Source organism: Carica papaya, chromosome 3 (genome assembly GCF_054855325.1).
Source record: "Carica papaya isolate Zhongbai chromosome 3, ASM5485532v1, whole genome shotgun sequence".
NCBI classification, from domain to species: Eukaryota; Viridiplantae; Streptophyta; class Magnoliopsida; order Brassicales; family Caricaceae; genus Carica; species Carica papaya.
In genome coordinates, this window is record NC_142311.1 from 4976287 (window position 1) to 5002064 (window position 25778).

Genomic DNA, 25778 nt, shown 5'->3' on the forward strand with positions numbered 1-25778 from the left:
ACCAAATTATAACATTTCGATATTCCGGGTCTTGTCAAAGACAAAACACACATACCAAGGACTCTCAACTGCTTCCTCTGTATAATCCTGCCCCACCATGTGCACTTTAGATAAGCGCTGTAACCTCTTTATTCTAACCCTTACCGGTGACGACGAACACCGGCTGAACCCCGATTTGATCAGCTTGATCCTTTCAACTCTCGACGGAGCCAAGTCCCAGGCCACCCGTGGCTCCGTTCTTATCACCACAGCCCAAGGTAAATTCTTCTCCAATGGCTTCGACCTCACATGGGCTCAGGCTGCCGGATCCGTCTCCGGGGCCCGAGACCGCCTGCACCACATGGTTGAATCTTTCAAACCGGTTGTAGCGGCGTTCCTTTCCCTTCCCATGCCGACAGTCGCAGCCATTCCGGGCCACGCCGCCGCCGCAGGATTCTTGCTGGCCCTCTGCCACGATTACGTGCTCATGAGGCGCGACAGAGGCGTGCTCTACATGTCCGAGGTGGACATCGGGCTGTCAATGCCAGAGTATTTTGCGGCGATGTTCAGGGCAAAGGTCAGCTCGGCTTCGGCTCGGCGGGAAATCCTGCTACGCGGGGCGAAGATAAAGGGGGCGGAGGCGTTGAACATGGGGATCGTGGATACGGTGCACGATAGCGCAGATGAAGTGGTGGAGGAGGCGGAGCGCCTGGGCGAGCAGTTGTCGGCGAGAAAGTGGAACGGCGAGGTGTACGCGGAGATCAGGAAGAGTCTGTACCCGGAACTCTGTGGCTTATTAGGATTGAGTCCCAAAGTTTTTGGAACTCCGAAGCTTTGATCCACAAAAACACACAAAGAGAATTCGAAAGAAAAAGAGAATCCATACTCCAATACCCAAAGGTTTGAAATTCCGGAGATATCGGGGATAATCAAATCGGAGGTAAGCTGGGTAATCTAGTACATGTTGGATTTGATTATTGAATGATTGTAAGGGAGGAATTTCCTTTTAAATCAGAAACTAAGAATAAAAAGAAAAAGGTGTAGTTTTTGTTTAAGTTAATTACATATACTGTTGATTGCTAAGTTATGATATAACAAAGACTATATTGATGGAATCTGGATTTGGTTTTATTAAAGCCACTAAATTGAGGGTTTTAGAGGAGTATGTTATGGTTTTTGGATTTCGTTATATGTTATTTTTTATTTAACACTTGAGCTCTAAGTAATCTCGCATCAGGGAATTAATTTGATGAATTATAGTTGATTGTTATGTTATTTGGATTCAAGTGTTGAATTAACTTGAGTTCCAAGTGAGTTTGTTGGAGATCAAAATGGCATATATTGAATTTCCTATTTTATATGTGGCTGCTGCTTTCAGTCTTTGGAGTAGGCCAAGAAACGAAGAGTGATTTCATTCCATATATATCTAGCCTCTCTCTCTCTCTCTCTCTAACTCTCTCTCTCTCTTCCATTTTATACTATGACTATTATTCTCCCCAAAAATTCTTTGTGAGGGGTTAGGTGTGTAAATTATCTTGTCCTGATTGGAAAACCAATTCAGAACTGAATCGGTATATCGCGCTGAACCAAATTATATATGATCCGGTCCAAACTATTTGGTTTTTATCAGTCCAGGTTTAGTTTGGCTCTAGTTTGGACTAAAATAATTTTTAAAAATAATATATATATATATATATATAAATTGTAAAACAGAAGAAGAAAAACCCCAAAAAGATGTTGACCTTCTACCTCCTTTTCACTTGAGACGCGCACGGGGCAGCGACACTGGGTCTGCCTTCCTTCACTGGCCACCGTATCGGGCGTTGCTTCAGCCTTCACTGCTCAGTCTCATGTTGTCACGTGCCGAGCCAGTCTCCAGGGTCCAGACACATGGTGATGCATGCAGCAACTTTTCTAGATATCACGTTTCAAAAAGTTTTACACGCGGTATTTTGAGTTAACAATGTTAGATGTTAATAACTGGAAGAGACTAGTTTAAATGTTGTTTGAAATACATAAATTAAAATTATATTTTAACAAAAAAAATTATAATTTAAGCTTTAATCTTGGTAGAACCATTATTGGATGATTGAATCTTAAAAACAATAAAAACATTTAAGAGATCAACGATGTTAGAGTGTATATAGGGTGGTGAAAAATACAACGTAAATATGTGAAAGAAGAATGCGATATATCTTGATTTTATGATTTGGGAATTTTAGTTATATTTTTCCTAGTATCTTTAAGATCCAATGAAGAAATTGTGATTCTTGGTGTGTGGTGTGGTTTGAAGTTGGGACTCAGAAAAGTCTGTAGTTTGTATAAGGAAAACTCTTTTCTAACAAGAGAGTTTCTCTCTTTCTTATATAGCCACAATGGAGTATGCATTCTTACCGTTCAAAGTAAATAGATTTGTAAAGAAACTCCATATTAGAGCAACAGTACCACTTAATTTTACTTGAATAACTCCAATAAATAGAACCTTCAAATTAACATGTGAAAATGGATCAGAGCAGTATCTCTTACACTCTTCAACTATGAATTCATGTAACACATTGCTTGTGCTTGCAGGAAATAAGAATCCTTGTATTTTCTGCCACTTCCAACATGGATGCCATTTCGTATCCAATCCTCTCGGTGAATCCAAGCATCTCGACCGAAATCAAGAATTCCAAGTATCTGAGATTGAACATGACAGCCATACGAAGAAAGCAGTAGTAAGTAAAACTACCACATCTAGATAAAGCAGTTGAAGCTTTCAATAAAGTACGGACTATGAAGCTAAGAGAACAATAGAGCAGTCTGGCCATTGACAATCTGAAAGATTTTAACATGTAGTAGCCAAGAGGTATAGCTAAGTTGACTCAAACAAAACACTTCCTACCTATATATAACTTTCAAAAGCCAATGACAGCATTCAGGGCAATGACCAGAAAATGACTAGCCACAGATCCATAATATTCATTCTTGATTAGGCGTGAGTGTGCTCATGTTGAAAAATAAACCAGATAACAAATTATGTGCAGCACAATACTTAGACAACAAAAACAAAATGTTAAGATTAAATATCCAGTGCCTTCTCTACTTTCCATACCAGAAGGAAAAATTTCTCTGTTGTCCTCACAGTCTAGACTGTTTATTGATGTTAGTTTGCCACGGGAATTTGAACTAATTAAAAATGACATTGGGACAAGGATTTGAGATTGGGATCACATTTCCCATCCCTGATTAGGAGACTGCTTTTTTGAATTTGTCCTATTTCTCCAGCCTGGATTAACCCAGTTCCCATCACCACCATCGGGGTGTAAGCCGATAATGTTTTTTTTTTCCTTAATTTCTTATACTTAAAATTTTGACATTATCAAATATTAAAATATCTTTGAAATAAAATGTTAAATTAATGCTACTGTGTAAATATTCAAAAACTTCGAATTGATTACTCAAATAACAATTACTCAATTTTAATTCTTCAGAAAGAATAATTATCCAAACATTTCAAATTCATGTAACAAAGTATTAGATACATAAGCCTAATTAGGTAAATTGGCAAAGTACGTAACATAAAAAATATAAAATTCAATCAAGGATGCGGTGGACATCATCATCCACATCCATTGCTATTTACATTGAGGCAGAAAATTCTCCATCCCAGTTTAAAAAGTTTCTCGGTGGGTTTTAAAACCTACGTTTAACAGATAAAATCCAGCGAGACAAGTTCAAATTTCTATCCCTATGATAAATTATTAACCTAGAACGCATGCATAAATCATCCCACATGGAGCTTAAGAACTAATTTACTGGAAAAAGAGGTTCATGAATTCTATTGAACTACATGGCTCACAATGTTGCATTTTATACTCTGAAAATAAGCAAAAATAGTGAACGATTTCCTAAAGAAGTTGAAACCTTAAAGGTGAGAAGATGCAGATTTGCCATCAACATCAAAATAACATTATGCTAAAAAATCAACTTGTCCTCACTATAATCTTTTAGTTCATTTTCAACCCCAGGAATCATAATGAACTAAGAATTACCTATTTGGGAAGAAAGAAAAAAGAACTAAGAATTACCTAGTACGCAAACAACTTGTAAAATTCATAAAAAATTTTCACTCCTCGTTTTTAGTAGAGCATGGTATAGTCGAACATACTTTCTACATACTTATTCTCTAGTATACTTCTTTTCACAGTTTTCCTTTTGTTGGCATAGGAATCCTTTTAAATACCTATTTATGTTCTTTTGCTAATATATAATAAAATTTACAAGATTTTATACATGGTATGTGATCCAGGATAGTGTTAGGAAAAAGAAAAAAAAGCTGTTCAGTGCCAAACACTAGGACAAAAAAACAAGTTAGCATCTGTACAGCCTTTTTTCAGCGTATCCACCCCCAAGTTTAGTGATGTCATCCTCTGGCAACCTCCTGCTAGCGGTCCAATCACCGTCTTTGTTTTTGCCACTGGTGATTCACGTGCCACTTGATCTTCTCACTGGAGATTGATTCCACCATTATTTTGATAGGCATAAGGTTTAGGACTTCTTCAGTCTACATAATCCGTTACCCACCTTCTGCTTGTTTGCCTTCCCAGTTCTCTGTCTAATCTTATGTTTGTTAGTCTGTTACTGATTTATTGCCTTCATATTTCTTGCCAATTTTGTTGTTATTCAGTATTTAAAGACATTAGCAGGAGGTTGGCTAAGGACATGGATCTGAGGGCTGGCATTATCTTGATTCTTCTTCTCCAATACCATGTTCTATAGTAGTCACTCTTCTAGATTACAGTTGTTTGGTTTGTGCCTCTCTAGAGAAATTAGAGAAGTTAGTTCCTAATTTGGGACATGCATCTAATCTTTAGTGTGAATCTTGTCAGATATGGAAACATCACCATGTTCCTTTTTTATTCTTGTTTCAATAGAAGAGTTAAGCGACCTTTAATGGCAGTTCATTCAGATGCTTAGGGTCCTAGTCGTGTTTTGTATAGTTTGGTTCCAATTTTATTATTCTTCTTGATGACTTTCAAGAATAACATGGCTTTATTTAATGAAAAACCTTTAAGATTAATCTTTAGATTTGTGCTCTCTGCTCAAAATCCAAATTCACTGATATAAATGTGCATTTTTCTAAGTGACAATCCAAAAGAACATTTTTTAATAGCCTTTACAACATTCATGAATCAATCTGAGATAATCCATCAATCCTCTTCTGTATACAACCCACAAGAGAATGGTGTTGTTGAGCAGACAATCCAACACTTAACTGAAATAAGACATACACTATTGATTTATGAGTATTCCTAAACTATTTTCAGTTGATGCTCTTGCTATTTGCTATCTTACTAATCACATGCCTTTCTTCCATTCTTCAAGGTGAGGTTTCCCACATTGTTCTTCTTCCTACTACGGGTTTGTTTCCATTGCCTCTGATTTTTTGTGATTATGTTTGTTTTGCTCACCAATTACAACTTAGTGTTGGTAAGTTAGATATGAAAGCTCCTGAATGTCTTTTTTCTTGGGTATTCTCGTTTTCAAAAAGGCTATTGGCATCACAGTCCTAATTAAATCAACAGTTTACATGTGCTAATATCTTTTTTAAAGTCTATTCCCTTCTTTGCTAAGTCACTTTCAATGACTGATCTTCATCATTGTCTTCCTCTATTGTGTTTTTTTCTAATGAGGGAGTCTCCACTATCACACAACTTTCTAATCTTAATCCTGCTAGTCGTTTGATCATCTCAATTTGCAGGTTTTTAGTTAGACACCTTCAACTGATGGTAGACAATCACAAACATTCAGTACTTTATTAACCAAGCCACCATCTCCTATTCCTTCAACAGCTAACTCTGATTTACCCATTGCCCTTTAAAAAAGGTGGTATGTTCTTGTACTTCTAACCTGACATAATTTTATTTCTTAAGATCGGTTATACTCATCCTAATTGTGCATTTGTCACCTCTGTTTTCACTGTTTCTGTTCCTGTCTGTGAGTGAAGCTCTTTCGGATCTTGAATGGAGATAGACAATACAAAAAGGGATGTCTGTATTGAAGGTGAATGGTATTTGGGGTTTGGTCAGTAGATTTTCATTGTTAAAGTTAATCCAAAAGTTTCTGTTAATTGTCTCAATGCCTGATAGGTGCTCGAAGGCTATATTTTAAATATATGAAGTAGACTATTCTAACCTCTTCCCTTGCTGCCAAAATCACTTTAGTTTGATTTATTTTTCCGGTGGCTAACCCTAATTGGCTCTCGTGCTAACTAAATTCAAAAAATGCATTTCTACATGGTGATTTAGATAAAAACCATTTATGTGGAGCAATTCCAAAGGTTGTTTGCTCACAGGGAGTCCACAATGTTTTGTACAGAATCTCAATAATATTTTATCAAAAATAATTTTCTAAAATATGGTTGCTTTTGATGAGAACAGATCTTTAGCAATAGCAACTAAAAGCAATTTCTTCTCCAAAGAAGCTTTTTCCTCAACACTACCGAACGGAGCCTTGGACTACTTACATGAAGTTAGCTAACTAACTTATGTGCTCATAAAATCCTGAATCCTGCTTGTGTGGACTTCATTTGTAACAAGCTTGGTACATATTATATATATGTTCCAACTTTAGAGGGAATGCTATGATATTGAAAATATTTCCTAATTAGTCACATTCCTAGTATAAGTCTTTCTTATATAGTTAATTTTATATTCATATTTTTTTTTTGGTTAGCAAATAATGCTAACATCAAAAATATGAAGCACTTACTTCATTCTCTTAATTCCATGCAAGTAATTCCTTTTTCCCATAAAACCATGACATTCACTTGCATGTAGTAAAATTCATAAATACAAATGATTTCTAGCATTCTGATAACTATGTGAGTGAGCTGTAAACATGCTATATTTTATGATATAACACATGAAACATCAAATATCATTTCAAAATGGAAGTGAAATAAGTAATTAAAGATTCTTCAGGTCAAGTTCACATTGAAATTGCAGTAAAATTGCAGATTTTTCTAGGAGCAACTTGACAGACACAATCTCAAGCAAACAGAGGAATGCAACATAATGTCAACGGATAATGGCTTACCGCTCCTCCTTTCCAAGACACAAAATTTGGATCTGTCCTTGACTGCAAAACCTGTTTCACACATAGGAAGGTAATTAAAATCAAAATTTGACATCTATAACCGACATTATCTGGAAAACAATTAGTATAAATCACACGAATAGTTTTTGAAAGAAAACATTCATTGAAAGATACAAAGATGGTATCACCCAAATACAAAAAATTTACATATTATTTAGAGACAAAGTATAGCAGATTTATAATATCTATGCCCTCTGGAATGGATCTTCCTTTCATCAACCAATTTGTAGAATCCTCCGGCAGTTATATCTAATTTCAGGATAGCATGGGATGGATTTTTGGAAGGTTTCCTATTCTTCTTCTTCCAAATAACCCAAATATAGACAAAGGAATAATCATCAAAAGAGACAAAGGAATAACTGTAGAATAGGAGTCATTTTACTGATTGACCTTAAAGAACTCATTGCATTTATATCGAAATAAAAAACAAAGCAACACAGTTATAGAGAGAATCAGAAAGGTGGATTGCATGCAGAAAAATCAACTTGGATCCTACCCTTCAGGATTGGTCCTATTGATTTTATCTTGAGCCATATCTTCAAAAAAGATACAGCAATCCAGTATAAAGAAAGCACATAAATAAAGTCATTAATCTTACTAAAGATTTTACTAAAACAAGCCTTTTCATGAATCTACTGATCTATCTCGATCATCGTGCTTTTCTTTAAGTAAATAAAAGAAATGTCAGAAAGTCAATAGTGAACCTGATAAGTCAGGCATCACAAAGTTACATGCATAATATGATCAAATTTACAAAATCAGAATTGGGTTTCATATGATAATTTGACAGTAATTTGTCAATACCATACAAATGTTACAAAGCAAAAAAAAGCAAAACCTGCTCTGATTTGGCAGAATCAAAATCGAGAAGAAAGAAAAGGTAAACTGACCTCAACTGTATCGATTGCTTCATTTGAAGGAATTGCATGTAAAACTCTGGAAAAAGGATAAATCATGAAAACAAATTATTGAGGCACCAGAATCACCTTTTTGGAATACATATTACAGGATACTACAAATCTATAAAGAAAGAAGTATGACAGTTCATTCACAAATGAAGAAGATATGGCTGGGTGAAATATATTTCTGTGAAGCTAGTAATAAGCAAACCAAGATAAAGCTTAAGCAGACAGAAAGTGATTAAAGTTTGCCTTGCAATAAATATTATAAGACACTGTCTACAAGAATGTTGAATGTTTACGATCTCAGAATCAAAGTTCTGGAGAAGTAATTGATCTATGACCTATTACATGACTGAAGATCCAACAAATGAAGTAAACTGTCCAGACTGATTTAATAAGAATCTATGCTATATGGACAGGATGTATATCCAAGCCTTTGTGCTTGCCACATGAAATGTTCTAGAGCAAATGAAAGCGTTACACCATATTTTAATTCTTAACCCCCACTAATTTGTAACAATAAAAACCATAATCATAAGCAAATATAAAATCCAAGTAAATTCCTGATGCAAATAACACGAGCGAAACCAACCTTTCCTCAACGGCAGGAATTAGACCCCCCGTCAAAGCTACTCCTCCAATCTGAAGAGATATGAAAACATGATTCTGCCAGTGCACAGATAATATTGACAAAACAAATGCAATCTAACAGATTTTTGCCAGAACTTACCAATTGAATGCTACAGAACAATTTTCTCTGAAGGTCTATGCGACCTGAAAATAGACCATAATTACTACAAATTATATCATGCTAAAGCTTGTTATAACCCAACAGAAGGAATATGCAAACCTACCAGTTGAAAGAATGCTGTTAGTTATAGCTTCTGCAAGGCCAACCTTCTCTTCTTTCTTTGGTTTAGTTGGGAAAACTGGATAGCTCTCCCACATTGGTAAGCCAACATTAACACCAGCGAACAAGTTATCTGACATATCAGATCTTCTAGGAAAGTCCACATGCCATGTATCTTCTAACATATCCTCATGATCATGAAACCTGATGAAGTACAATCTTACACCAGAAATAGAAACAATAGCTAAGCACTTGTTGCCTCATAAGCACTACTAACCAAAAGCGTGGTGGTGGAGGATATACATCAGGAACCAAAAGCGTTGGGTAAAACAAACCCATAGGCGGAACCTATTTGAAGAAATCCATAGTTATATATTTTTTCATATGAATAGCCTACATAAAAAGAAGATAAAAAACAAGAAAATTTCATTTTAGAAGGCAGTACATTAAGAGCAGTTAGCCTTGTCTTGTGAGATCCAGGTGGCATGCTATCCTCATGAGAGTGAACTATGGTAACAATATCAAGCTCCCCTTCCTGTATAAAGTACGTAAAAAGGAAATAATCTTGAGTATGACTGACGTATAAACTACATTGCATTCATGACTAACAAATGTTCCAAACGGGCAATCATGCCACTGTAATATTGCAAGAAAAAAAGACCACAAGCTCCAAAACAAAATCATTGTATGTAACTCTTTGAAAAAGTGCCTCTTTGATCCTGCGCATGACAATCAACTTCCTGCCATTAACAAATGAAGCAGAAGTGAAATCAAGAAAATGTAAGACAATTACGATTAATAAAAACTCACTTTAATCTCACAGTACGATTCTTTTAGTCTGTTAAGCATCAGCAAATCTATAGGTTTTGACAAAGGATCAATACGAATATGGGGCCACGTCTGATGATGTCTCTGAATCCACAGAAGGCATCTTGATATATCCTGAAAAATAAAGTCATGAACTGCTGCAAGTGAACATCTAGTAATAAAATTATGAAGCCAGTAATGCAGAAAGAAGAATATTACGTGTTTGTAAAGCAGAGAACTAGACAGAACTGTTTCAGCTACATCTAATAAGTAGGACAAATGACAAGTGCCAAATTCCTGGCTTTAGCATATCCAAGAAGATGAGAGGAAAAGAAAACATTTGAGAATCATTACCTTCAGAATCTCCAGAAGAAGCGAAGCAAAAAGGAAAGAAAATGACAATTTTCCAATATGGATTGCATATCTTCAGTAGCAAAATGTGTAAAATGAAAAAATTCCGTTAACTCTACCAGCCCTCATTATACCATTTCCTAACCATTTTTTTTATTGGAAGGTCAAGGTGCCAAGTGGGAAAGAAACAGGTTGTTGTCAAAGTTCAGATTCCTACACTTCCAAAGCCTAAAAAGAAGGATGGATGATGTACATACAACTCCAATTCATAAAGATAATTATTTTTTAAGGAAAAAAAAGTTACATAGTATGGGTATAATTAGTTCAATGAGGTCCCTTGTATAAAAGTAAAGTAAATATAAGAAAACAAATAGTATTATTAAACTGTAAAATGACATTAACCCCTTCTGAAAGTAAGATGCTTAAAAAGCATTTAACACATGATCAGTGACAAGATGAGGCAACTATAAGAAAAAATCAGGTAGTCCAGATTTGGATCTAGTTATGGATTAAGCTGCAAGATAATCTAGGAAGGATTAGAGGATTCAGGGGCTTTTTAGATTCTTGGTTCAATTCCTCGAGTATTTTGTTTATAGGGAATCCTATAATTTATGATGAGGATTAAGGGGAACTTATTGACATGTTGTCTTGTATCTTTCTAAGATGTACACGACGCAGCACACTCTTGGCGCCTCTTAATAGCATTTCTTCTTTTTCTTATTTAAAAAGAAAATAGCATTTCTTCTTTTTCTCTTAAAAAAGGGGTTCCTGTATTCCTTCCTTATTGCAACAAAATTGAAGGTGCATAAAAGAAAGCCCACCAATCTCAGAGTTTAAGAAAAGGCACTCTAACTTCGAAACTGACATAGAACAAGCAGGGTTTTGGTGTATGAACTTTTAGCTCTAATACCAAACTGATGTAGGACAAGTAGAGTTGATTTGTCCACTTAAAAATTTGGAAAAATATCTTGGTATCACATAAGGTTCTTAGGCATCACATGATCAAATATTGAGAAACTCTCAAGATATGTTCTTGAATAATTAAATGATAATCTCAATGAGGTTATAAAGGTATTTATAAGATGTTAAATAAGTCTTTCCCAAATAGATTAAAAGAAATACTAAAACTAGTTTGATAAGATTATACGCTAGGATTATGAATACTACTTAATACAATAGGGAACTAATACTATAAGATCATAAATACTACTAATAAAATAGAAAATAGCAATACTAATAAGAAAACAAAATCTAAAATAAACTGGAAAACTAACCTAAATATATTACTACTATGTCTATACACTCTTAGAAAAACACAGTTATTTTATTTATAATTTAAATTCTTTAAGTACTTAGTTTTCTATTAGGATTCTTCAATTATAGGAAGATTAGAATTTTATGTTTAAGCATTATAAATAACTTTTTTTGGTTTTACTTTTGAGATCAAGTTTTAGTGAATAAAACGTCGTGAGTTTTTTCAATACCTTGGTTACATGATCCAATCATCAGTTAAATGTCATGCTTGAGAACCATCTAAGATGTGACGCATGAGGTGTTCTAAGTGTGTTGTTTTTCCACTTAATTCCACTTGAAACTAAAATGTGTTGTTTTTTGTTTTTCCACTTCTTAGTTGTAATATCTAAGAATCCATAATTTTAATCTTACCCAAAACTAGCCCTAGTTTGTCCTATATCAACCTGAAATGTTGAAACATGTCAAAAACCAAAAAAGTGCATAGCTGGTATATGTGAAGTAAGAATCAGTCGAAAGACAAGAAATTCTTGTAAGAACAAAATTTCCATGCACCTCTAAGACATTAATAAGCCATTTAGTGGAGAACTACATAGCTGAGAAATGAAGTTCATGCTGAAAGTGAATGAACAGGTAAAGCAACTAATGATAGCAAATACTCTTAATAATAAGTCTTAATATCCGCACCTCTCCTCCAAAAGGCAATGTTTTTTCTGTATTAGGCAGAGCAACTCCATCCTAAACACCAAAAAAGACATCATTGATTTTCATTCATTGATTTTCATTTGCATATATATAGTGTCACACCCCAATTTTTTCTAGTTAAAAACAAATCATAATAGTGATGATAATAAAAACTAAATGAGTGATAAAAAGTTGAACATGAAAATAGTTAACTTTCTTATCATTATTATTATCATCATCATTCTTTCAATTATTAATTTTTAATTTTATTAAGAGAAAAAGAGAGAAAAAGGTTGAGAAAGAGGAAAAAGTGAGAAGTGAAAAATGAGAGATAAAAAAAAAAGGAAAAAGAGAAACAGTTTAAGAAAAAGGAGGAAAGAATAAATACAAAAATGAAAAGAAAGAGGGGAAAACAAATTAATTGAAAGGGAATGGGAAAAAAGAGAATAAGGATGAAAAAGGGAGCAAGGCCTGGCCCGTTTTGGTCCAGACTTTAATTCTATTCCTTCTTTTCTTCTTTTAAGCCCAAAGGAGGACTCATCCAAAGATAAGCTCAAATTAGACAAAGCCTGAATCAGCCCCAAGCCCAGATCTAGTCTCAGCACAAACTTAACATCTACAGCTGTGTGGCATGCACTTAACATCCAGATAACAATAAATGCTAATGGCAATAAGGAGAAGTGATGTCAATGGAAGAAAAAATGCTGCTCAAGTTAACATCTCAGCTGTGTAGCATGTGGTTGAAGCTGTGTGGCATGTGGTCATGGCAGTACTACTGCAGTAAATGCTTAGCAGGGATACCTTGATCCACTGAATTGTCAAAAAATTGCTTCTTAAAGCTTCTAATATAAAAGCTGAATGCTCATTTGAATACTAAAGAAGAAAAAAGCTAAAGATGTTTTATAAAAATACCTCAATGCAAATGACTGATGTTACATGAGCACCCATGTTTACAACACATGCTGTTGATAATCCATTCCCAAAAACTGCAGCTAGACCTTCCTGGGTCATAATAAGACTAATCAGCAGGATGCACCTCAAAGATTGATCGGTAATATATAACATATTTTCACTATTGAATAGGGCACGAACATTTCAACTTACACTATCGACGTTAATAATAAAATAAGTAGTAGTGCATGGTACACATACTTCCATCATTCCCAGAGATTTGAAATCCATCTGAGAAGGTGGAACTTCGATAGTGAAAAATGTTTCAAATAAAAATTCTGTGTTTGGTAGTAGAGAATTATTTTCGATTTTTTATTTCTTTTACTATCTTCTACTTCATTCCTTAAAAAGAAAAGATTTTTACTTACTCATTTTGAAAATTAATGTTTTCGAAACAAAAAATTAGAAAATGCATTTAGTTCCAAAGCTAATACTTTGTTTGATTCTCTTCTTAGAATATTTTCCAAGTGTCCACTTGTTCTTCACCAGAAAGAAAAAAAAAGTTTGAAGGAATTTGAGCTACACCATCTTAATTCCACTTGAAACTATCTAGGAGCTCAAATTTTTAAATTTTTGAGGTATCTCCCACCTCATGGTTAAATTAGTGTCAATCTCCATATAAGTTCCATAAACAAAATTTATTTATTTCAAGCATTGCTAAGTAACCATTTGGTTCAATTTAATTCTCATTCTTTTACCAGTCATATGCAATTTCATATACAGTCCACTAATTGAGTGGTAAAAGGATGAGATTGACTTAACCAAAACAATAATACATTAACAAAAAATAGTAGATTGAGACTCTATTAACTAAAACTTTTGAGATAACTAATAACAACTCTATTCACAAGGTATCATAATAAAAAATGCAGAGTTCAAATTATGACTATCATCTCATTTTTGTTAAAAATTAATTTATAATACATGATATAGGTTTACGTTTGATCCACTCTTTTAGCTTAATGGACTTGCACGTGAAAGAACATATGAAAACATGAATAGCAGATTCTGTTATTTATTATTTCATAGAGCATGCCATTAAAATTAACCTTAATATAATTCACATAAGTAGATTTTTTTAAGTGTAATTCACATTAATAGATGTACATGAGCTGATTATAGTTCAGAATCATTCAAATAAAAACAAAACAAATTGTTTTTAGAAAAATATGTAGTAATTTGTCAATATTGATGACACTTTAGTTTAATCAACCCAAACTAAAGTTTATATATCTCATCTACTTCTTTAATTGAAATTCATAATCATGAAATAATCACCAAAAGTACAAACCTAATATAATCTTGGAAGAATTAATCAAAATAATTAAAATATAAAATGATTAATAAATTAATTATCACTATTATTAATAAGTTAGATACTTTTCTTACCAACATTATAAAATTCATAAACTCTTTATTTAAGAAATTTAACTCTAAACAAAACACTACCTGTTGAATGGTCCATCTAAGATTTTTAATTTGTTTGATCAAATATGTTTAACTATGTCTAAAATAATTGACAAGATAGCTTCTAACAAGTGTGAAACAGTATATTGGTTACACTGAAACTCGCATGTTACTCTTTAACTTTACCATCTTACCTGGTGTACCACTGCTGAGCTAAAACGCAAGTCTCGCAACACAATAGATAACATCTCCCTTATCTCTGTTTGTAACAAGACATGAACAGGAAGTCAAAATAAGCTCACAGTATTCTACCTGAAGTTGTGAACTTTAAGTTAAGGACTAAGATAGGAAAAACCAGATAAAGAAACCAAAAGGCATGATTATGTTCATCAAACCCTTTAAAAAAATGTCTAGCATATAAAGCCATTAAATTCGTCATATACGAAAAAAGAATCAAGCACTGTCAATTGCACAAAAAAATAGACACTGTTGTTTGTCCATTATAAATATGTTCATGGACATGCCCAGGCACACACAAGAAATAAAAAGCTTGATCTAGGACTATTAAGATTAATTTGCCTACTGCTGAATTTGAAGATAAAAACCTAAACATCACACCTAGAATTTCTTAGTTATCACATCTAATAAGAGTTAAACATCACATTTAAGAGTTTGATTACATCACACAACCAGAAAATTGAAAAACTCTCGAAATATTTTATTTAACAACTCAATTATCTCTCAAGAAGTGAAATTACAAAAGTATGTACAATACTTTCCAAGTAATCTTTATGAAATAGAATTAAGCCAAAAAATGTTAAAACTAATAAGATTGGAAATACTTCTAATGAGATAGGAAACTAATGTTAAAAAGATTAGGAATGCTACTAGAGAGAGAATTCTAGAGAGAACAAACGGGGGTGAGCGATTGGTCGATTGAGAAAGGGGGAAGGGATGGAGGAGGGTAGGAAGTGAGAAGCAGAAAAGAAGAAGAGGCGGAAGAGTAGAAGCGGAAAGAAGTGGTTGGCCAGGTGAGAAGGAAAGGATGACAATGTAGGGCAGGAAATTTCTGATGTAACAGAAAGACTTCAGATGTGGTTTGCGAAGAGAGAAACATGGAAGGGATGAGAATACGTGAAAATGGGTGGAGATTTAGAATCTCTATCTTCCTGGAGGAAGGGGATGTGGGATGGTTATTGGACGCATTAGAAGACTTTTATTGTAGAAAGGGAGGGAAGATGTGGGGGAAGAACAGGGCAGGGAGGAATCATAAGCTTTAGTGGCATTAGGAAGAAACCGGACTGGAAGGTACCTAATATTGACTGGGTAGAAAGGTGAGACGATAAAGTGCATTTTCATTCCGGAAGGGGTAGAAGCAGGGGGGTGGTGGAAATGATGAACCACATGTTTGTTCTGGCGGATTGGCCATTGGTAAATCTGGATTAAAATCAAAGGGAGCTGGCGATTAGGGCCAGAGATGAGAAGGAAGCAGAGAAGGAGAAATCTAGAGAAAGGAAATCTTTATTGACATTGCCGAACAGTCATTCATATTATGGTGGAGGAGGCCAGTGGAAAAATGTATGCAGCGGCGATCCAACTCAGAGGAGCTGAGGCGTATCCGCAGGGCAGACGGTGACCCTGAGAAGGAGATGGATCAGGTCAAATTTAAATTTCAAAAAGAGAAAAATGGGAGCCAAGGGAGGTTATTCCAAAACGCAAAAAGTTAGGGTCTTTTTAGAAGAAGAGAAGGTGATGGACCAGAAATTAACACACTTCGGTGACGTGGGAAAGTTGAGACGAGCAAGGGCAGAAAATTTACCTGAGAGGAAAAAGGAAAATGGGTGAAGAGAACCGAGCTGAGTAAGGAGATGAGAAGAAGAAGAAGCCCAAAAGTTAAATGGGTCCGGAGGCACGTGATTAGAAACCCCAACCTAGACAGATGTTTCAAGAGCAAAGGAGAAGAAAAGAGAAGGCGGGTTTTGCGCAGAGGAGAGGGAGGGGAGGAAAGAAGATGTAGAAGGTGCAATCGGGGCAGGGAAGGAAGAGTAAAGGAACAAATCACAATGAAAATGGGAGAGACAACGGAGGATAGGAGGAAATAAGAGAATAAGAGGGTTCAACGAGTGTTGATGCCTCGGAAAAGGAGAGTGAACCTGAGAAAGGGAGAGGGATAGCAATTGTGGTTGTTGATGGGGAGGAGAATGCGCGATAATCCTGAGGAAACCGGAAAAAGAAGAACAGGGAAGAGTCGAACATGGGGAGATCTAAGAGAAGGAGGCGAAAATTACTACTCCGTTTGAGTGATGAGAAACATTCAGAGGATTAGTAAAATGTTGGGAGTAACTTTTAACAACATTGAAAATCAGGTGCAGGAGTTATTTGTGGAGATAAGGAGGAGACAGGAGAAGAAGAAGGGAGAGGAGTCACTGACTAGAGGAAAGAGGAAATAAGGGGAGGAAGGTCCGCAGGAGCTGAAGCGATTGCAATCAATCATCAACTGTGGTTGCATGAAAAAGAATGACAAGAAGGTTTGGGGGAATGTTGAGGATGTGTAAATGATTTGAAAAATTGTATCATAAATGTTAAGGGGATAAACAATAGGAAGAAAATGCAGATTATTCGAGGGTGTATGAACAGATGGATGCTAGATGTAGTATGTTTGCAAGAAACTAAGATGGAAATAATTAATGAGAGAGAAATTAGAAGCTTGTGGAGAATGAAGGAAGTGGGGTGGCATGTTTTACCAGCAAAAAAGGCGGCTGGAGGCATCGTTGTTCTGTGGAGGAGGAGAAGGTTGAGTGTAAAAAGGTACTAATGGAGGAGACCACCATTTCTTACCTTTTTGTGAATTACCTGGGGAAAGGAATGGATAGTTACTAGGGTATATTGCAGGGTACAAACAATGAGAACTTAATATTGTGGAGGGAATTGGAGAATAAGAAAAAATGGGGAAGGAGATGGGCTGTTGGAGGAGACTTTAATATGGTGTTGAGGAGTAATGAACGGTCTGGAGATCAATTCTCAAGGGCTTGTGCCAAAGAGTTCAAAGAAATTCTAGATAAGCTAGACCTGATGGACCTGCCTCTAGTGGAAGGCAAATGGACTTGGATTAATCAAAAAAGCAAATCATTTTATTCAAGAATTAATCAGTGTCTGATGTCATCTAATTACCTCCTCCAATCAGGTTTGCATCAAAAGGTGCTGACAAGACCCATTTATGATCATTTTCCAATAAACTTTGTTTCAGATGGGACCCAATTGGGTTCTGTACCTTTTCGATTGGATTACAAGTGGTTTAAAATGAATAGCTTAAGATGTATGGTTAAGAAAATGTGTTAAGATACAAAAGTGAAGGGGAAAGCTAGCTTCAATGTTGTCACTAAACTGAAGAGTCTAAAAGCTGAGATAAATAAATGGACAAAGGACGAGGGATTAAAAGAAGAAGAGAAAATTAATGATCTTATACAGGAACTTGATGAGATGGATAAGAAAGATGATGAGGGGTTAACACTGGACGAAGGGGAAAAAAGAGAAATTTTGGGAATGGAAATAGCTAATAGGTTACTTATGGAGGAGGTGTCTTGAGACAAAAGGTTAGAGCAAAGATGGCTTAAAGAAGGCGACAGGAACACAAGATATTTTCACTGTTTGACCAACTATAGAGGAAGACACAATTATGCGGAAGAGTTGAAAATAGAAGATAGAAGCATAAAGGGAAATAAAAGCATGAGGGAGGAAGTAAAAGGCTTTTATCAGAAATTATATGAGGAAGAATTCAGGAGCAGGCACAGGTTTGATGATTTACAGTCCAAGGAGTTGGATGAGATAAGCAAGTCTAATCTAGAGGAGTTTTCTAAAGAAGAGATTTGAGAAGGGCCCAGGGATTACAATGACAATAAAGCACCGGAACCAAATAGGTTCAATATGAGATTCTTATAAGAGTTTTGGCATATTGTTAAAGATGATTTGATTGTTGTATTCAAGTACATGAAGCTGAGACTTTTGTGAGGACTTTGAATTCAATTCTGGTGATAATTGCCAAGGTGGAAGGGGCAAAAAGCATTAAGGATTACAGGTCAATCAGTTTGGTGGAATGCACTTTGAATTCAATTCTGGTGATAATTGCCAAGGTGGAAGGGGCAAAAAGCATTAAGGATTACAGGTCAATCAGTTTGGTGGAATGCATTTACAAGTAGATTTCGAAGGTTTTAGCTAAGAGATTATCCAAAGTGTTGGGACAAGGGATAGGAAAGAGCCAACATGCATTTGCGAATGGTAAGCAGATCATGAATGTTGTTATGATGGCGAATGAAGTGGCGAATGAATTGGTGAGTCATATGAGAGAAGGAATCATATGCAAGTTAGACATGGAAAAAGCTTATGACCATGTTAATTGGGCTTTTGTGAATTATATGTTGGGAAGGCTAGGATTCAGTTAGAAATGGAGGAAGTGGATGCATGCGTGTGTATCCATATCATATTCTGCAGTGATGGTAAAACGAGGACCCTCTCATTTCTTTAAGGTGTCAAGAGGTTTTAGACAAGAAGACCCATTATCTCCCCGGTTATTTACTATTGTCATGGAAGCACTGAAAAAATTATTGGAGAAGGCAAAGGAGTTGGAGTCATTGAGGGGAGTAACTGTGGGGAGGAATGATGATTAGGTTTAGGTATCTCACATTTTCTTCGCTGATGACACATTGACTTTTTGTCAACAAGAGGAGAGGATGATTCTTAATCTAAGATGTGTAATCCCATGCTTTCAAGCAGTTTCTGCTTTGAATATCAATTTAAACAAGTCTAAAATGGTGGAGTTTGAGGATAGAAAGGATGGCAGAAGATTAGCAGGAGTGCAGGGATGTAAATCAATAAACCTACCTATCAAATACCTTGGTATTCCGTTGGAATCCAAATATAAAGAAGTAAGAACTTGGAAACCTGTGATTGAGATGTTGGAGAGAAGACTGACAGGTTGAAAGAGTATTTTCTTGTCAAATGAAGGAAGGACAACACTTATTAAAAGTGCACTTACGAACTTTCCCATTTACTACTTGTCAGTGTTGAAAGTTCCTATGAAGGTTGCGAAAAAGCTCGAGTCTATTCAATCTCAGTTCCTACAGAGGGATGAAGAGGGGAGAAGGAGGTACCATTTAATAAAGTGGGAAGAGGTGAAGTTACCTTTAGAGCCAGGGGTCTTGGATTGAGATCCTTGGTTGAAATGAATTTGGCATTACAAAGTAAATGGATTTGGAGATATATGAAGAAAGATGACAATTTGTGAAAGAGGGTTGGTGAAGCTAGACGGGGGATTATTAGTGGGGGAGGGTCCACTAGGGATATGCTTAGACTGTATGTGGTAGCTTTATGGAAGAGCATAAGCTTGGGGAGACAAAATATTCAAGAATGTATTAAATGGAAGCTGGGAAGAGGGAATAGGGTTCTTTTCTAGCAAGATGACTGGATTAGGGGTGGAAGTTTGAAAATCAATTTTTGCATATTTTTGCTGTTGCTCAATCAAAGCACAATCTGTGGAGGAGGTTTATGGGGAAGGGGACTGTAGAAGGGAGTGGATAGTGAATGTGACCAGAAATCTCAATGACTGGAAGATTGAAGAATATGAATCTTTATTACATATATTGTCCACATTCCAGTTGAATGATAATAGCAATCGGCTAGTGTGGAAACTAAAGTAGAATGGGGTGTTCACCTTGAAATCTTTCTATAATTAATTAGTCAGAGATTCAGAGGAGCTACGGTTTTTGGCCAAGCAAATTTGGATCGTCAAGGCACCTCCATGAATTGGTTTTTTTTTTCTTGAAAGGCAGGTAGAGATTGCATTCTAACTATTAACAAGTTGATGAGAAGGGGGAGGACAACGGTGAATGGATGTTATCTTTGCAAGAATGCTGCAGACTTGTGTAATTATATTCTTCTATGGTGTTTGATAGTATATAATTTGCGGATAATGGTGTATGGTTTGCTAGGAATAAATTGGGTTATCGCGGAATCGGTGAGGGATGAGATTTGGGCATGGGAGGGAATCTGTAAAAAGAAAAAATTTGTAAATCTTATTTCTTAAGCTATTTTTTGGGTGGTATGAAAAGAGAGAAATAATAGAGATTTTGCAGGGATTGAAAGAGAGAAATTTAAAATCAATGATAGATGATTTTATTATTTTGGTTCCTTAATCTTGGGACACGATATATATAGGATGGCGGATTTTCAGAATATAGTAAATATTCTAACATACTTGTAAATATCCTGCAAATGAGTGCCTCTTTGGTGCCATTGATTTAATATACACTTTACACGTTTTATTTATATAAAAAAAAAGAATAAAAATGCTACTCTTAATAAAATAAAATAAATAAAAAAGACTACTAATACAAATAGATAAACTAAATATTAATAAGAATAAAATCCTAAAGTTACTAAAACTACAATAATAGGCTCCTAATTAAGTTTCATATTTAATAGAATTATGATTTCTAACCTATTTCGTTAATCCATAGCCACTCTGATCTGCATCCAAGCTTTTATAATGGGGAAACAGAAGGATTAGATTTCTCAATCAGACCTTGCTTAAGTACCTCGATTGTCGAATGTTCCTGGCACAACAAGGACAGCTGAATACAAGTTCCTCTCTTGAAGAGGGATATGCAATTTCTCAGTTAAAATCCACTCCCAGATTGCATGCATATCCTCAAATACCTGCCAAATATAATTGGGAGAAATCAGCTCCTTATTCATAGATAGGAAAAAATAAAAAATAAACAAACTAACAGACTGTCATTTTAAAAACTCCATGAAACACCAAGGCAAAACAACAATAATAGATAAAAAGACTTCTAATTTCTCATTGTGATGCCAACAGGATGTCAACGATGAACCTTGAAGGTCAAATAACTGATGATGTGCATGCTGTCATATCAAACATAATTGCAAGAAAGGTGTGTGACATTAACAACCATGGACGTCTTTTATTTTCTAAAAAGGAATTCCACATAAGGATGAGGAATAGATACTGTACTTGCTGCATGGAATAATGTTGTGATATATTGAAATGACCCCTGCGAATAGGACGGTGTAAACAATATTGCTCTGTTGGTGATATCCTTAGTGCCTCCTCACCGCAGATATATTGTCTGTACTTGCATTCTTCCCTAATGGGCTCTTTAGAGGCAGTACCTTTATGATGGGCCAACTCGTTAGTTATTTCTTTATTAATTAAATTTTCTGCATAAACAAGTAGCATTCATTAGAAGAAGCAAATTGGGGAACGAAAAGTAATAGATGTCATGACAGTGCAAGGTAAACGCATTTTTGTCCAGCCAATTATTTAGAAAACCAACCAGCTAAGTTACTTTACTCGATGAGAGAGAGACCATGAAAGAAATACCGTCTCGATCAGTTGGTTACAAAAGATAATTAATACTTCAGACTTTGCACAGAACTATGCTCTTAGAAGTTATATAGACAATATAACTAACACTAGCAGAAGCTTGTATTTAGCCTTCTGAGACCTCCATGAGAAATGAGAAAGCAAGAGGCTGTTACGAAAATGTGGGATTAAAGCTAATCAAGGACAAGCTAATGCAGAAAAACTAGTTTGAAAAGAAAGATGTTATAGACTGAAAAGAAAAAATTGCATATCACCTGACGCAAAAGACAGACTTGGATCCTTGTCATACACGTTTGTCAAAGTGAAGGGCGTGTCTCTCCTGGTACTCTGTGGATTATATCCATCAACCCGTCCCATCTGCTTATCAGTTCCAATATTTTTACCACCATTAGCATCTCCAAACAGAAAACAAGATGAGTTAATACTGCCTCTAGTTTTCATAACTTGGCATCATTTATACCCTTTCTTTTGCAGAAAATTTATCATTTCTAAAAGAACAAGTGAGATATTGTTCTTGTTACCATGTTGAAAAAATAATACAGATAATTAGGAATAAGACAAGAATAACTATGAAAGAATCTAGTAAGCGGTACACTGACCAATAGAAATGTTAACTACATAGGAAAAGACTACTAAAGAAAATAGCTTACTATTCCCAAATAAGTCATAGAAAAAAAACCTATTTTTGGGATTCCCTCTAAAGCTGAAGATGGTGTAAGCAGAAGCTTGTTCCAAATCAAGTAAATAAAAAACTTAAATTAAATGAAAAAAATAGCTTGCGAAATTCCCGCTCATATAGGCAATATAGGAAATATTCCTAGTTCCTAACACTTCCTCTAATGCTAAAGATAATGACAAAACCTGAAGCTTTTTTCAAATATAGTAAATAAAAAAAACTTGACAAATTCCATGAACTGCCTTACAACAAACTTGACAACTTCCAAGAACTATAAATAGCAAAGAAGCTCAACCAAGCATCAATATCTACTTGTCACCAACAACAAATTCCAAAAGAACTCAACCAACATGTATCATTTACCACTAACAATGACAAACCTTCCATGAAAACAACTACAAAATTTGCCAGCAATCTATCACAAACTTCAACAAAGAAAACGTAAAAAAAACTTCCTTTTTTCCTTTTAAGGCAGGTGAAAAGCCTTCATTCCCATTGAGCAACAAGTTCATCTATGGCTTAAGGTCTACAGGGGGGTGATGTCTGGGTATGTAAAAGAGGAGTTTTGGGCTTGAAGAGGCATCCATGGGGATAACCACCACAACAAGACCTTATCCTTCATTTCATTGGCTCTCTTTTGGATTATTTGGAAACAGAAAAACGTCAGCTTTTCAGAGCATGGAGTCTGCTTTTAACATATTTAAAAAATTTATAGTTCCAGGCCCTAGGCTTTTTAATCAAGGATCATCCTCTTTATATAGACAAGGATTTTGGATCTTTGATATTTTGATAAACTACTAAATATTTTTGTATATTAGCTGCATGCCTCATTGGTACCCTATTAATGCTAACTGCTTTTCAACTCTCAGAAAAGAAAAGCTCCAATAACTTATGACTTTTATGCAATAACTAATTCTAACTACCCCAAGAAAACCTCTAAGGTTCCAAGAACTTCTCTTTTCTGGGACAACAGCCCTCACCCCCAAGCAAAAGCTCTGGGTTCTAATTTATTAATTTATTGGGGGGGAGGGGTGTGGGATGGGGTGGGGCATAACTAGTCCTCTCCGTTGCTAGCAAAAGCTTTAGGGTTCACAACAAAGTTTTGTGTGACGACTAATCCTCATTTTCCTTGAATAAAACTTCAAGGTTCAATAACAAACAAGCCACAATCAGATACAGTTTGGAATAAGAGCTTGAAGAGTTTTCCTCAAACTGTCGATCACAGTTCCAACCTTTATTTCAGCCACAACCAAGTCACTAACCACCCAACTAAAGTTTAAAAGTTGGGACGGAATCCACAGCCATCTAGGTTCAGGACAACAAAGAAGTAAGGCCAAGAGAACAACTCATAACAAGGACGCGACCTCTCTTCACCAAGTTGTCAAGGATGAGGCTCCTAACCCGCAAGGCGTCCAATAAAAAATGATTCAACTACATTTGTTCTGTGCATTGAAATATAGGGCTCTGAAACAATTAATTTTCTTAGCCAATTTTATTATAAAAATTTCTCACACAACATGCATTTGTCAGGATCATATTCATCAAGAAAAAATAAGGAATCATATTGGAAATTTTTCTCTATGCAATGAAATCTGACAATGACAAAAAGGATCTTGTAAACGGGCCTATTAGAAATCATAATACCTTAATTAACAATTAAAATTGGCGTAAACATTGTAACCATACTTATACCTTGCGTGGTACAGAACTGTTGCCAACCTCTTCATCCAGGAAAGGTATTTTTAACAAGGAAGCAATCTTCAAAAGGGGAACCACAAATATTGATACAAAATACACAAAAATATTTAAAAAAAAAAAAAACAGAAGGAGAAATGCAAATTGAACTTACGACATCATAAGCCTTCTCGCGCTCGACGTGTTGAGACGTAGTTACCTGAGAATTAAGCATCTAAAACGAATAGTTCAAGTAAAAATCTCGCTCCAGAAAACTGAAAACAAGAATTAATAAAAATTGTAAAAGTTTAAACTAAAAAGCTGTGGCTTATAATAGAAAAACCTGATCCAGAACATTATTTTTAGGAACTTGGTTGGTATAGCGAGCAATACAATGAGGGATGTTAAAGGGAGTGTCCTGTTGAGCGAGGCCCACTCTGATATTTGCAGAACCTGAGATTTTAAAATGACCTTAATGTAAAACTATCGAAAAAATATTAAATCAATTACATAGCAATGCTATCAGAATTCAACATTGAGGGGAAAGAAAATGAAATACCAGGATTGATGACAACAAGATTGGAGCCTCGTTCGGAAACTAGTTGAGAAGGGACCACCGTTTTCAAGTAATCCTGCGATTATATGTTAAAACGAAGTTAAAGAACTGGATTAACTTCGTGTTCAGAGAAAGTATGCGTATACCATGGCAGTGACAGAAGTTGCTAGGCCTGCAGTTAGCAGAAGAGAAAATTTGTTTGAATGATGTTCGCGTCGCAGGTTTTTATTTTCATCTCCCAACTTTCAATCTAGTCCCGCCGAAGGCTGTATTAAACGGCGTCGCAGCAACTTACCAATTGCAAATATTTATTTTCAATTATCAGTTTATCAGAATTTATTGCCCAAATTTTCAAGAAAAAAAAAAAAAAACACTTTGGGTTCGTGCCAGTTGTTTTTGGAACTTGTAGTGAAAGTGACAAAAAACACTGTAAAAATAATTTCTCAAATAAAAATATTTTTAATACAAAATTAAACGTTAATTTAAAAAAAATTATTTTTTATTTTTTAAAATAAAAATTACTGTATTTAATAAAATAGCTGTAGATATTAAAAAATATAAAGATGATTCACTTTTAATAAATAAATATTAACTAGACATTTATTTTACTGAAAAAATATAGTTTGTAAATATAAAATAGTATATAAATATTAAAATTTTGTTCAAATTAAAAATTAAATTATTAAATATTCATAAGATTTTAATATTTAATAAAATTAAAATTACTAAATATTAATAAAATTTTAATCTTTTAAAAATTAAATATATTTTTAATAAATTTATTTGAGGATAATTTTAAAAAACTGTGGATATATTTTTTAAAAGTGAAAGCAATTTTTGAAAAGTACACGGAGTTTTTGTTTATATATTTTAGAAACAGATTTTAGGTTTAATTTTGCTAAAAATAATTTCAATTTCGCTAATTTGTTTACATGGTGTTTTGACACAGCAAAAAGTAATTTAAAAGCATATTTTATTTGGAAATAATATTTTGCATCTAAATTTGTGCAATTGGACTCATTGAACTCAATCTAACAATTTTTTTTTTTTATTTTATTAAAGTACATATATGAATCAAGTAAGATTCGACTTTAGCACTCAAAAACTCACATGCACTTTATTGACTGAGTATGTACATATATTTTTTT

At 34.8% G+C, this 25778-nt stretch overlaps 2 protein-coding genes across 4 annotated transcripts; one reads left to right on the top strand and one right to left on the bottom strand.

Moving 5' to 3' along the window:
- On the top strand, window positions 1–2690 carry LOC110815865 (enoyl-CoA delta isomerase 2, peroxisomal-like). Of its 2 annotated transcripts, XR_015817611.1 has the most exons (2): window positions 1–919; window positions 2551–2690. XR_015817611.1 is itself a non-coding variant. In XM_022043837.2 (1 exon), exon 1 carries the CDS (start codon window positions 98–100, stop codon window positions 815–817), a length of 720 nt encoding a protein of 239 aa, XP_021899529.2. In that variant the 5' UTR covers window positions 1–97; the 3' UTR covers window positions 818–1094. The 2 variants fall into 2 exon arrangements, 1 of the variants encoding a protein (XP_021899529.2); XM_022043837.2 differs by lacking the exon at window positions 2551–2690 and having other exon boundaries at window positions 1–1094.
- ARP9 (actin-related protein 9) lies at window positions 2410–24932 on the bottom strand. Of its 2 annotated transcripts, none has more exons than XM_088215231.1 (20): window positions 24777–24932; window positions 24634–24706; window positions 24418–24527; window positions 24250–24309; window positions 24093–24158; window positions 21979–22081; window positions 21353–21510; window positions 20913–21033; window positions 14517–14581; window positions 12877–12966; window positions 11968–12018; window positions 9682–9813; window positions 9317–9406; window positions 9149–9219; window positions 8876–9075; window positions 8752–8795; window positions 8614–8663; window positions 8010–8055; window positions 7060–7110; window positions 2410–2658 (listed from the first exon to the last, which is right to left on the bottom strand). In XM_088215231.1, exons 1-20 carry the CDS (start codon window positions 24777–24779, stop codon window positions 2515–2517), a joined length of 1728 nt encoding a protein of 575 aa, XP_088071357.1. In that variant the 5' UTR covers window positions 24780–24932; the 3' UTR covers window positions 2410–2514. The 2 variants fall into 2 exon arrangements, with proteins under 2 accessions (XP_088071357.1, XP_088071356.1); XM_088215230.1 differs by having other exon boundaries at window positions 21353–21558.
- Window positions 24933–25778: the final 846 nt, after the last annotated feature.

Coding starts and splice junctions, on each gene's coding strand:
- LOC110815865 (XM_022043837.2), top strand. CDS start 98: ATGTGCACTTTAGATAAGCGCTGTAACCTCTTTATTCTAACCCTTACC.
- ARP9 (XM_088215230.1), bottom strand. Junction 21,034..21,352: donor AACATTATTCCATGCAGCAA/GTACAGTATCTA, acceptor TATATTTGGCAG/GTATTTGAGGATATGCATGC. Junction 9,407..9,681: donor AATCGTACTGTGAGATTAAA/GTGAGTTTTTAT, acceptor TACTTTATACAG/GAAGGGGAGCTTGATATTGT.